Source organism: Macadamia integrifolia, chromosome 13, assembly GCF_013358625.1.
Source record: "Macadamia integrifolia cultivar HAES 741 chromosome 13, SCU_Mint_v3, whole genome shotgun sequence".
Taxonomy (NCBI): domain Eukaryota; kingdom Viridiplantae; phylum Streptophyta; class Magnoliopsida; order Proteales; family Proteaceae; genus Macadamia; species Macadamia integrifolia.
This window is the reverse complement of record NC_056569.1, coordinates 6,455,104-6,468,150: the sequence shown is the minus strand read 5'-3', so window position 1 is coordinate 6,468,150 and position 13,047 is coordinate 6,455,104. Positions and strand designations below refer to the sequence as shown.

At 35.5% G+C, this 13,047-nt stretch overlaps 2 protein-coding genes across 2 annotated transcripts; both read left to right on the top strand.

Annotated features, from left to right (window-relative positions):
- The first annotated feature begins 7,439 nt into the window (after positions 1-7,439).
- Positions 7,440-9,320, top strand: LOC122059869 (receptor-like protein 7). The gene has a single exon (XM_042622916.1). The coding sequence runs from the start codon at positions 7,440-7,442 to the stop codon at positions 9,318-9,320; it is 1,881 nt and encodes a 626-aa protein (XP_042478850.1).
- A 429-nt stretch (positions 9,321-9,749) lies between these two features.
- LOC122059868 (receptor-like protein 9DC3) lies at positions 9,750-10,510 on the top strand. Its single transcript, XM_042622915.1, has 2 exons — positions 9,750-10,382; positions 10,445-10,510. The coding sequence occupies exons 1-2, from the start codon at positions 9,750-9,752 to the stop codon at positions 10,508-10,510; spliced, it is 699 nt and encodes a 232-aa protein (XP_042478849.1).
- The last annotated feature ends 2,537 nt before the right edge of the window (positions 10,511-13,047 follow it).

The following is a 13,047-nucleotide window of genomic DNA, read 5'->3' as shown; positions in this document are numbered from 1 at the left end:
TGGAGATCGATTCAATCGCCAATTTTATTTTATTTATTCTTCAATGTTGAACCTTCAAATTATCAATATTTCCATGAATGGAGGGATTTTTTTTTTTTTTTAATATGAAACAATTTTGTGATTACACGAGTATTACGAGGAACCTCAACTTTCACTTAAACTTTCACATTAACAATATTTGCATGGATAAACACTTTATAACTAATTTTGAACTTCAGACGAATTTGTGATTAATAATCAACAAAGGGTGTTAAGAACATGTATCACTTTTCCTTTTAACTTTCTCGTTACCAATCTTTCTATGACTAGCCAAATTTTCTTGCTAGTCAGCCAACAAAGATATTTGTTAAAAACTTGTATTACCTCTTAAGATAAAAAAGGAACCCTCCACTTCTTCTAGATATTTCAGATTACCAGTTTTTCCATGAAGGCCAAGTGCCTAGGTCATTGGCTAATTGCACGTCACTAGAGATTCTAGACCTTGGGAAGAATAGGCTATTTGATACCTTCCCCTTCTGGTTGGGGAAATTGCTTAAGTTGCGACTTCTTGTATTGCATTCCAACCGATTCTTTGGCACCATAAAACACCTTCAAACCTTTAATGAATTCCCAACGTTGCAAATTATGGACCTCTCTTCTAATAGAGTTACAGGTTATTTGTCAACTGAATACTTTCAAAGCTTGAGGACAATGGTTCTGAAAAATGAATACAAAACGAATCCAGAGTACATTGAAGAGTACTTTGGAAATTCCTACTACAGAGACTCGGTGACAATCATGAACAATGGGCTAGAAATGGAGCTAGAGAGGATCTTGACCATCTACACAACTCTCAATCTATCCAACAAGAGATTCCAGGGGGAGATTTCAAAATTGATTGGAGAGCTCACATCATGTGCTTCTTAACTTGTCTCACAATGACTTAACCGGTCAAATACCATCATCAATTGAAAATATGTCAAAGCTTCAATCATTGGATCTTTCACGAAACCAGCTCTTGGGCCAGGTCCCTTCGCAACTTAAGAATCTTACATTTCTTGAATTCTTGAATCTCTCCCAAAATCATCTTGAGGGACCCATACCACAGGGCAATTAATCAATTGGAGACACTTTCAAACACTTCTTACAATGAGAATTCAGGATTATGTGGTTTTTTCTTATCAAGGAAATGCAAAGATAGCAATGATGATATGCCACCACAAGGTGAGAAACTAGAGATGCTAGCATTCCTTTTTGTTGGTAAATATTTCTACAAATTTCTGCGTACAGATACGCCAAGAGCTTTCCTATAGTCAAGCACATCTAGTGTGGTTATTTAGAAGGCACCATTGATTTTTCTGCATGGTGAAATTATTTGGCAGTTTAAATCATTGTCTATCATGGTATGACCTAAATATGCTACATTTTAAATTTCATATTCAAATTCAATTACATACCATCTCATGTATGTTTATGTAGCTTTGATAGGCTCTTGAATTTGTTCAATGCTTTGATTCGTCACTTGGCCAACTCTATCTGGGTTGAAACTTGAGATGTGAAAAAAAAAAGCTTGGGGTCCACAGAAAATATCTTGTATTCTTGTGGTTGATCGTCTGATTGCCTTGATCCAACTTATGAGGGGATTTTATGTACGAGATCTGTACGTACCTGATCCGATTGCTTGGTCCAAGAGTGCTAAGCATCGATGCTTTGAGTAGTAACTTATCTATTATCTTCTATGACTACATTTCATAAAAGAAAAATGGAAAACAGATTTGGGAATATTGAAAAACTCAATAAAAAAATATATATAGACTTTTGATCAAAGATAGAAAAAATAAGTCATCAAATTATAAAAATTTCCATGATTGATGATGTTTCATTAATTCATTTTGAATCTGAGACCAAGCTTGTGATTAGTAGCGTGTTGGATGTGTATCATCTCTGAAGATAAAAGGGGATCACTTCCAGTTTGATTTTCTCATCCAATCTAATTGCTCCGTGTCGAAAAATGAAAATTGTAATCGGGAATTGAATTAATCAATATTGATTTTGATCCAAATTAATATCGATCTCAGAAACTCTAGAATTCCCCCCTCAAGTCTGAAAACCCAGCAATCCAATGAGCCTTGAATTGGCTGGACCAAAACATCTAAAATTGGGATCGATCATTTACCAATTTTGATCCAAATTGATCAATTTGACTGATTGGATTTCAATTATTTAAACAGTAGTATAGGGTGCCACTGTAGAAAAATATCTTGTTGAATCATGTGGTCAATTTTCGGATATTGTGGATTATACTTTGAGGGGAGATAATTCTAAAACCATTGATAAGGATTCATGCATTGTGGACCAAGACTGAGCATTGACGCTTTAGGTCCTTGGAGTAGTTCATGGGATGGAAAAGACTTGAGATGATGACTCGATGATTTTCTTTTTCTTTTTTTTTCCTTAGGATGATTTTACCTGTGTTCAATCATAAGATTCTATTATCTTTTTTCTATAGCTACATTACAAAATGACAAATTGGAAATAGATTTGTGGGATCGAAGAAATCTATATATGGTTCCCCTAATCAAATTAGCTAGATTTTCAAAAACTGCACCAAGAAAAATAATTGAGTCTTCACTCGTCAATGTTGAAATTTCAAACTATCAAAATTTCCATAGTGTCATTTTCAACTTAAGGCTATTTTTAATTTGAGACAAGTTTGAGACTAATCAGTCAACATAGAGTGTTGAGTTGGTACTATCTCAATGGATCTATATGAGAGAGAGAGAGAGAGACTTTCTCTCAAGTACTTGCTTTTGCCTCATTTTACTAAATAGACAAAGTAACATGTGGATTATCATTGTGATAATTTTTCCTAAAAAAAAAAAGAAAATATTGAATAAATTGATCATAAATTATGAGATTTTGCTAGTTCTTTTCTTGATACGGAAAATACCAATCGTAGTGAGAATATCACCATTGAATATTTGTAGATCATGATATATTTTAGGGTGGAATCTACCATACGAATAGATGGTGGATATTAGAAACTTGCTGGTGAAAATTTTATCACCAACATGCTGGTAAAAATTCTACATAGTCACGCTTTGCTGGCAAAAATTTTATCAAGAAAATGGATACTTTACTTTTGAAGAAATAACTTAACAACTGGCGTCCAATTCCAATTAACTAAACTTAACACATCAAAACAGAGCACATTATGTACTCTCTGTTCTCTTGAACTCCAGAAAATGATTTTAAAACTTTGGTCTTGCTCAGTTACTATGGTTTTCTTTTAGGGAATAATTGGATTTGATTTTATAATTCTTCCTTCAGTCCTATGGTATAGGATCGGCCTCGAATTAGTATCGCTGCATGCTTTCGATATGAATCACTTGATTTATGCAATTTAATATCAATTACGATTCTGACTCCGATTCCAATTCCTTGAACCATGTTCTGAAGTCTATTTCTTGTTAAATAGCAGTTGTCCAGAAATTTTTTAAGCTTAGGATTGATTAGGATATTTTTTTAAGCTAAACATTGACTAGGATTTTTAGATTTAAAAATAATAAACTTTTTATTTAATTGAAAATATAAAGTTTTAACAGAATTTAGAGTTTTTTTTTTTTTTTTTTTTTGCTAAACCAGAATTTAGAATTAATCATATTAGGGGTTTAACTGGTTAGGCCCATAGTCCTTCCTTTATATTGGCTTTGTCTTTTATTAGATAAATAAGGTTCAAATCCATTATGGTGAGTGGCGAGTGGTGAGTGACAATTTCAATAGCTTAGAAGTGCCCTGGTATGCATTCCAGTCGTTGGATCTTCATTGTCACTCACTACCTTCTCGCAAAGGATTTTTTTATCAAATCAACACAGGACCCAAAGCAATTAAAGGAGACGCTAGAATAATAAAGGTTGTGATGGGGGAAGAAAAAACCCAATTTTCTTCACAACATAGAATGGATAGAAAGTACGAAGGGAAGACGAGTAATTGGAAAAGTATTGGGGAAAAAAAGGAAGGAGGGAGAGAGAGAGAGACTTAACCATGTAAAATGTTATTGATTAAATTTTAATAATGAACCTTAATCATAACGACTAGATATTTGTCTGCGTTCTGGTCTTCTTTCATATAAATGATTTTTAGCGAAAATATAATTCATATTATATTCTCTAAATGGAATCTATCAGATGAATAAAGGGTGGTACCATAAATTTTAATTTTTCGATCATAAAATGTCTAAGAATTCCAATGTAGAGATTTATAAAATGTAATTTTTATGATTTCAATACGGGTGGTATCATTTCGGTTTCTGGAATAACCAATACCCGATTCAAATCCACGGATCCGATGCTTGGTTCAATAGTCTCCTTTGGCATAGTGCATTCAGCCTCCATGACAACTTCTTGTCTTCTTGTTCTTGGATGACTCTTCGCATGCTGAATCATATAAGATCCCATGAGAAAACTTATAGAGTTTGCTGGATTGGAACATCTAAAATCTAGATTGCTCACTGGCCAATTTTAATCTGAGTCACCCAATTTGACTGATCAAATTCCAATTTTTGAAACAACTGTATAGGGTGGCTCTGTAGAAAAATATGTTTGCTATATTGTGTGGTTGATTTTCTTATGGCGTCGATCATACTCTGAGGGGAGATAATTCTAAAATCTTTGATAAGGACTCATGCACGATAGACCAAGACCGAGCATTGACGTGTTGAGTCGTCGGAGTAATTCATGGGTTGGAAAAGACTCAGATGATCACTCCCTCTCTGTCTATTAATTTGATGGTTGTTTTTTTGTTGAATCATAAGGTTCTATTATCTTCTTTTCTATGAAATATTAATTTCTATGAATGGAGAGTCAACATATAGCTTATTGAACACGCACACCTTATCTTTGTTGATAAATAGGGAACCTATCTGCTAGCTCCACTTAATTTCTTTGTTGGACCATTTTGCTCTTACATTATCTCTTTGATCATACTATTTTTTTTTTTTTTCCATCTGTAGTATCTCTCTTTGGATTGAAATTATTTACAATTGGATAAAGGTTGGAGTCTATTGGAGGACCAAAATTTGAATTGCCAAATGTACTTGGATGTGGTGGCCCTCATCATGATGGGCTGATGCGATTTTGCTTCTGTTTTATATGATTGAATTGTAGAGGAGTTTTAATTTCCTGATTAGATCACAGAGAAGTAAGAAGGGAAAGAGAAACCATAGAAAGGGAATGACTAGATTAATTGGAGAAGTATTGGGAAATCAAAGGAGAGAGAGAGAGAGAGAGAGAGAGAGAGAGAGAGAGAGAGAGAGAGAGAGAGAGAGAGAATGTCACTGATTTTTCTTTTTTTTCGTAAAATTAAATTTTGATAGTTAACCTTAACCCTGACTCACCATGGATTAGATATTTTTAACAATTGAAGACTTGTAGATCATGTATTTTTTAAATGGAATCTATCAGATGATTGAAGAGAGGGTGATACCAAAAACATAAAGCTGTACACTTAGGCCTTGGCCTGGCAAAGTATAATGTGATCAATGGAGTTACTACTTGAGGGTTGGTCACTTGATCAACTCCTTCCAAGTGCATTGGTGCTTGGTTTGCATCAATTTCCTTGTTTTCTAAGAAGTGTAGCCATGGACCCCTGTTGTCTCCTCCGTGGGTATGTACTTGACCCCTAATAAACGATAAGCCCTTAAACTTAAAATAATAATAATAATAATAATAATAATAATAATAATAATAATAATAATAATAATAATAAAGTTAAAATTTTAGCTTTTTAATTTTTTTTTATCATAAGTTGTATAGGAGTTCTTATGTAAGATTGTAAAATCTAATTATTATGTTATCAACCCGTATTGATATCTTATCGGTTTTTAGAATAGATAATACCCACCACGATACTATGCACTAAATCCACAAGATCTTTTGTTTTTGGTACGAAGACAAATCTATTCATTGAGCCGAGGCAAAAAGGGCAAAACAATGTCCAAGAGTTCCTCCGGATAAGGAAATTCCCAGGACGCACTACGAGGATGGGAAATCGCCCACTTAAAGACAGCATGGGCCATCCCATTCCTAACTCTATTGACATGTATGAAATTACATAAGGAGAATGAAGACTTCATCATAAGAATATCCTGGACAATACACAAAATAGACGAAGGGAAGCGAGAAGAACAGGATTCAAGCACATGATAAGAGAGAGGCAATCTAAGAAGACGGATACCTCGGAGATGCCAAGCCGATCCGATTCTTGGTACAAGAGTATCCTTTGACAGAGTAGTACATTCTGCCTCCATGATTGACTTCTTGTTTTATTGTCCTTGGATTACTCAACGGGTGTTGAATAATATAAGATTCTATTATCTTCTTCTATAGTTATATTTCAAAAGCACAAATGAATAATATATTTGTGGGTCCGAAAACTCTAAATACAGTCCCTCTAATCAAAATAGCTAAACCTACAATAATCACATCAGAAAAATTAAAACAAATAAATCATTTTTATTTGTCAATGTTGAAATTTTCATGGATAGAGACATATGTTATTTATTTTCTTTTGCTAATGATGAGTGTCTAGGCCTTGAGCCTGCATATTGATTCCACAACAGCATGTATTTACAGCTCGTATTAAGTTCGTTGCTCACCAACTACGTTACCTCCTTAGATTGATGTAGATATATGTCATTGTTTCATTGTCAATTTGAGAAAAGTTTTTTTTTTTTTTTTTTTATAGACAATTTGAGAATATTTTTTGACCAAATCAATCAACAACATAGAGTGATGAAGGCATATTATCACTTGAGATAGAAGGGGAACGTTCAGTTTGGCATGTGTAATTTCATTGATTGATCATGTTCAGTTTGGCATGTGTAATTTCATTGATTGATCATATTGCATAATTGAATTAACATGACCATGAAGAAAACCTAGGATCCAATGAGAAAAACCCTGGAGTTGGTTGGAACGGAACATCTAAAATCGGGATGGCCACTGGCCATTTCTGATATGAATCACCCAATTTGACTGATTAGATTCCAATTTTTGAAACAATGGAATAGGGTGCCTCTGTAGAAAAATATCTTGTTATATCACGTGGTCGATTTTCTAATTGCGTCGACCACACTGTGTGGGGAAATAATTCTAATACCGTTGATAAGGACTCATGCATTGTGGAGGACGAAGATTGAGCATTGACGCATTGAGTCGTTGGAGTAATTCATGGGTTAGAATAAGGAGTCATGCATTGTGGAGGACCAAGACTGAGCATTGACGCATCGAGTCATTGAAGTAATTCATGGGTTGGAAAAAACTCAGATGATGACTCCCTCTGTTTTTGACTTTGTCGATTGTTTCGTTATTGAATCATGAGATTCTAGTTCCTGTTCTACCTGGCTATCTCCACTTATTATTATTATTATTATTATTATTTTTCCATTAATCCTAATTAGAATGGGAATTCTCCCCTTCGCTCATCTTCTCCTTATCTTGAGCTTCTTCTTCTTCCTCCTACTATTGCTTTTGCCTCAGATCCAAGCAGCTCAAGAAAGCCATATTTGCCAACATGAACAGAAATCTGCTCTCTTGCAATTCCAACAAGAGTTCATCACAGACAACATTTCCTTCAGTTCATGGGAACCAGAAACAGATTGTTGCTCATGGGATGGCGTCACTTGCAACGTCACCATTGGTTATGTGATTGGTCTCGACTTGAGCTCTGATCCCTACTTGTTCAGTTACAAGCTTTCAGGACCTATCTATTCCAACAGCAGCCTCTTTGGCCTCCATCATCTCCAAAGGCTCAACCTTGCTTACAAGGACTTCAAGTTGGCTCCTATCCCATCTGAGTTTGATCGTCTTCCAAGCTTGACACATCTCGACCTCTCCCATTCCAATTTCTACGGCCAGATACCCTGGGAATTCTCACGCCTAACAAGGTTGGTTTCTCTTGATCTCTCCTACTTCTCTGATTATGCAAAACTGGAAAGACCAAACCTTAAGGAGTTGATCCAGAATCTGACATCTCTTGTGGAACTATACCTTGATGGTGTAGACCTCTCTAGTCCTAGTCCTACACAGGGAAGCAGCGATCATTGGTCTCAGGTCTTGCCGCAGTCTCTTCCCAACCTCCGTGCATTGAGTTTGATTAACTGTGGTCTTTCAAGTCCCATTCACCCTTCTTTCTCGCAGCTTGTCTTCCTCGAGGAGCTCCGATTTGATGAAAACTATAATCTTTCTCTTGAAGTACCCAACTTCTTACCCGCCAATTTCTCTCATTTGAAGACTCTTAGTCTAAGAGATTGTGGATTGTATGGAGAGTTCCCCAACAGTCTTTTTCGGCTACCCAATCTTGAGATCCTTGATGTGTCAATCAATCTTCTCCTAAATGGTCAATTGCCAGATTTTCCACTTAACAATGCCTTTCAGTACATATCGCTCTATCGGACAAACTTTTCAGGAGCGATTCCAGATTCTATTCGAAATCTTAGGTTTTTGAAAACATTACGACTTGGTGATTTACAACTTGGTGGTTGTCATTTCTCCAGATTGGTTTCACCTTTTTTAACCAATCTCACCCAACTAACTGAGCTAGACCTTTCCCACAATAGTTTTACCGGTTCAGTCCCTGTGTTTAATAAAGACAACGTTCCAAATCTTACAAAATTGTTTTTGTCTAACAATCTTCTTGACGGGACAATCCATTCTTCTCTATTTACACTCCCATCATTGTACGAATTAGATCTATCCAATAATCAGCTTACTGGTCGACTTGATCAGTTGTTTCATAATTCATCTCTTTCATCATCATCATTGGAATTCATGGATTTGAGTGGAAACAAATTGAATGGACAAATACCAAAATCAATTTCTCAATTCTCAAGTCTTCAGTCCCTCTATCTGAGCTCCAACGATTTTAGTGGCACTGTAAAGCTGGAGGACATGTTTGGGAACCTTGAGGACCTTTTTTTTCTTGACCTGTCAAACAACAACCTATTGTCACTTGAATTTGGCAACACTAGTTCTTCTTTTCGTCCTCAGCTTTACGAATTGCGGTTGGGATCTTGCCACATCAAAGAATTCCCCAACTTTTTGAGAACTCAAGAGCATTTGTGGGAATTAGACCTTTCAAACAACCAAATCCAAGGACATGTACCAAGTTGGATATGGAAGGAAGGTTTATTTTATTTGAATCTTTCATACAACTCTCTAAATACTTTGGAGCGACCACTACTCCTAAATTTTGACTCAAGTAGCTTAAGTACTCTAGATCTCCGCAACAACAAGCTAAAAGGGTCTCTTCAAATTCCCGCATCATCTGTCACATTCTTTTGAATTTCGAATAATAGCTTTGTTGGAGAAATCCCTGAGTCAATATGCAAATTGAGTGATCTACAAGTTTTTGATGCCTCTCACAACAACTTGAGTGGCTCAATTCCGGAATGTCTAGGTAACATTAGCACTCTCTCAGTGTTGGATGTACAAGGGAATAGATTTCATGGAATGCCTCAAAATTTTACAAATACTAGCAGCTTGAGGACACTCAAAATGAATGGGAACATATTAGAAGGGCAAGTACCTAGATCATTGGCGAATTGCACATCACTAGAGGTTCTAGACCTTGGGAAGAACAAGATCTTTGATACCTTTCCCTTTTGGTTGGGGAAATAACCCAAGCTGCGAGTTCTTGTACTGCATTCCAACAGATTCTATGGTCCCATCCAACACCCTCGAACCCTTAATGAATTCCCAATGTTGCAAATAATGGACCTCTCTTCCAATACATTTACTGGTAATTTTCCGGTTGAATACTTTCAAAGCTTGAAGGCAATGATGTCAAAAAAAGGGAACAAGTCAGAACCACAGTATATTGGAGATTTCTACTACACAGACTCGGTGACAATCATGAACAAAGGGCAAGAAATGGAGCTAGTGAGGATCTTGACCATCTACACAACTCTCGATCTATCCAACAATAGATTCCAAGGGGAGATTCCAAAAATGATTGAAGAGCTTACATCTCTTGTGGTTCTAAACATGTCTCACAATGACTTAATCGGCCAAATCCCATCATCGATTGGAAACATGGAAGAGCTGGAGTCATTAGATTTCTCTCGAAACAAGCTCTCAGATCAGATCCCTCGGCAACTTGCTAATCTTACCTTTCTTGAATTCTTAAACCTCTCCCAAAATCATCTTGAGGGACCTGTACCACGAGGCAATCAGTTGGAGACATTTTTAAACACTTCTTACATTGAGAATCCAAGTTTATGTGGTTTTCCCTTATCAAGGAAATGCAAAGATAACAGTGATGATATGCCACCACAAGGTGAGAAATCAACAAATGACTCCAAATTTGATTGGAAATTCATGTTAATGGGTTATGGATGCGGCATGGTAATTGGATTTGTCATAGGATATATCATTTTCAAAGATGAATGGCTTATAAGGATTTTCAGGTTGGCACCAATTGGGCAACTAAGAAAGTCCAACGGAGGAAGATTGAGAAGACGATGACAATGTGATCAAAAGAAGATGGTGAGAAGTGATCTAAAAATCTCTTCTTTTTTTTTTCTTTTTTCTTTTTTTATGTAAATAAATTTGCAACTTTTTTTTCTTGGGTGCTAAGATTGTCTTGAGCTTGTTATTATATAATCAAATCTTAATATATCTTTGTTCACTAAAGTCTTAATCCCAAAAAGAATGCTCTCCTATTTAGCGAAGGTCATGGCACTTTGAAACTTGGGTCTTGCTCGGTTACTGCATTTTTAGAAGGAATCCCTCATTAGAGAAAGTCAAAATTCAATAGACCATATATTTATAAATTTTTCTAGTCATTGAGGCCCAGATATCTTTCATATATGCAAAAATATTTCATTTTCCTGCTTAATATTTGAATGTGGCTCCAATCCAAAACAGAATCAGATTTGAAAGATGTTTGAGCTATTGACAACCTTTCAACTCATTGAGGAAATATTTTCTAATTATAACACTCAAGTTTTTTTTTCTTTTTTTTCTTTGTTATGGTGTGATCATAAGTGCATTGACTAGCCATTGTGCGGTTAACTTATTTTTCGCTTGGAGGATCGGATTCTCATTTTCCCTTTTGCTTAATTTTCATGTCTCTGTTCTCCAATACACACAAACAGCATGTAGATCCCTCTCCTTGAAAGAACTTCTGGAAATTTGCATGAAAAGAATGGGTTCCAAAAATGAATTCGTTGCCATTAAGTCTGAAAAATCTGATTACATATCTGATCTAACAATTACACCTGAATCTTTAAATCAAGAAATAAGAACAAAGCTCCATATAATGAGAAATAAATTATATTATTATCCCACTGTAACCCCTAAAAAAATCTTAATGGGTTTTGGAATTTGGATAAGTATCGTAACTCCTGATTTAATAGGTATGATACCTACAATTATTTATTTCTTAACTTACCACATATCTTACTACGATTTAGACTGAAACTTGACCAATGAAACCCTAAAAAATGTTTTCCTCTACATAACATGTGGCAGTTTATGAAAACTTAAAGAATGGGCAATTAGGCTCTACTGTAACGATCTAAAAAATGAATTCTATTATTTTTCTATTTTTTTGGAATAGAAACGGATAAAAACCATTTTTTTTTTTTTTTGAATAAATCGAACACTTCTAAGGGCCCATTTAGTATCGTTCTAAAAAAACGTTTCTGGAGTTTTTTCGTTTTATTGGAACGAAAAAACGGAATCTTCTGTTTGGTGCACTTATTATCCGTTTTTGTTTTTTTGGAACAAAAAGTGAAAAAAAAAACTGAAAAAATGAGATTGGACAGAACTCCAAAATGGAGTTCCGTCTTCCTAGTTTCGTTCCATTTTGCAAAAAAAAAAAATTCCCGATAAAAATCTGAAATTTTGAAACACCATTTTTTCGTTTAAAAACTGCGTTTTGACACAAAAACTGAAATTTTCGTATTTGACACGAAACGGCGTTTCTAGAACAGAAACGATACCAAACGGGCCCTAAGGCTTTGGAGTCCTTTTTTTGAAACATGAAAGTGGTGCTTTTCATTCTCAGAATTGATTCTGAGCAAAAAGGCGTTGAATCAACTTTATAACTTAAGTTAAGAGGGGGCAAATACGTACTTTGCCCTCAAAACATAACAATAGGGGGCCGTTTGATTTATTTTATATTGTTTCTGTGTCTAGAAACAATAGAAACTTTTGAAATTACAAAAAGGTGTTTGATTTTTTTATTTCCCGAAATGTTTTCAACAGTATAATCGGGTTCAAGACACGAGTAAAGGCACAATGTTGTAGGTACGCAACTCACGAGTGAAGGGATGACATTGAAGTTGTAAGTATGCTTCGTGAAAATGAGTTTCAAATGAATGAAGACAATCCAAAACTGTAAGCTTCACACAACCAGATTGAAATCATGACATCTAAATAGCAAAAAGTTTCAACAAGGTTGGGGTTGAGGTTGGGGTTGAGGTAAATTGAGTGATGTATCGGGTTTTTCACAATTTTTATCCCTTTCAATTGTTTCTAGAAATAGGAAAACTAATTTGACTTATTTCTCTATTCTTATTTCTAGACATGAAAATAGGTATAAATTTTTATTTCTGTTTCAAAAAACAAGTGAAATGAAACAGAAAAATCAAACGTTTTTTTAGATATTTTTTCCGTTTCTAAACACAGAAAAACATGTTCTGAAAACAAAATCAAACGGACCAAGTTTTCGTAACTGAAGCAAAACCTTATTACCCTCTTTCACAACTGCGACGGCCAGAGATACGAAGCTTATGCAGCGTGAAGGAACTGAAGCAAGAACGCAGAGCCTACTTATGTTGATCTGCCGTTGGTGATCCAAGGTGAAGGTCTCTCTCTCTTGCACGCTCTCCCTACTGATTTTCTTCTTCGTTTCCAGTTTATTTCATTGTTCCAACAGGTAGACGTTTGTTGCAGCCACAGTCTACAAAGACGACGCAGATCTACCGTCGGCGAGGTAGGTCGATCTCTTTCCATGTCTCTATTTCACTCCCTCTCGCCCCCTGATCTCTCTCTCCCTCTCTTA

Excerpts from the sequence above, each read along its gene's own strand:
- LOC122059869 (XM_042622916.1), top strand. The coding sequence starts at position 7,440 with ATGGGAATTCTCCCCTTCGCTCATCTTCTCCTTATCTTGAGCTTCTTC.
- LOC122059868 (XM_042622915.1), top strand. The coding sequence starts at position 9,750 with ATGGACCTCTCTTCCAATACATTTACTGGTAATTTTCCGGTTGAATAC. Across the intron at positions 10,383-10,444 it reads TGGGTTATGGATGCGGCATG|GTTGGCACCAATTGGGCAAC; the intron begins GTAATTGGATTT and ends AAGGATTTTCAG.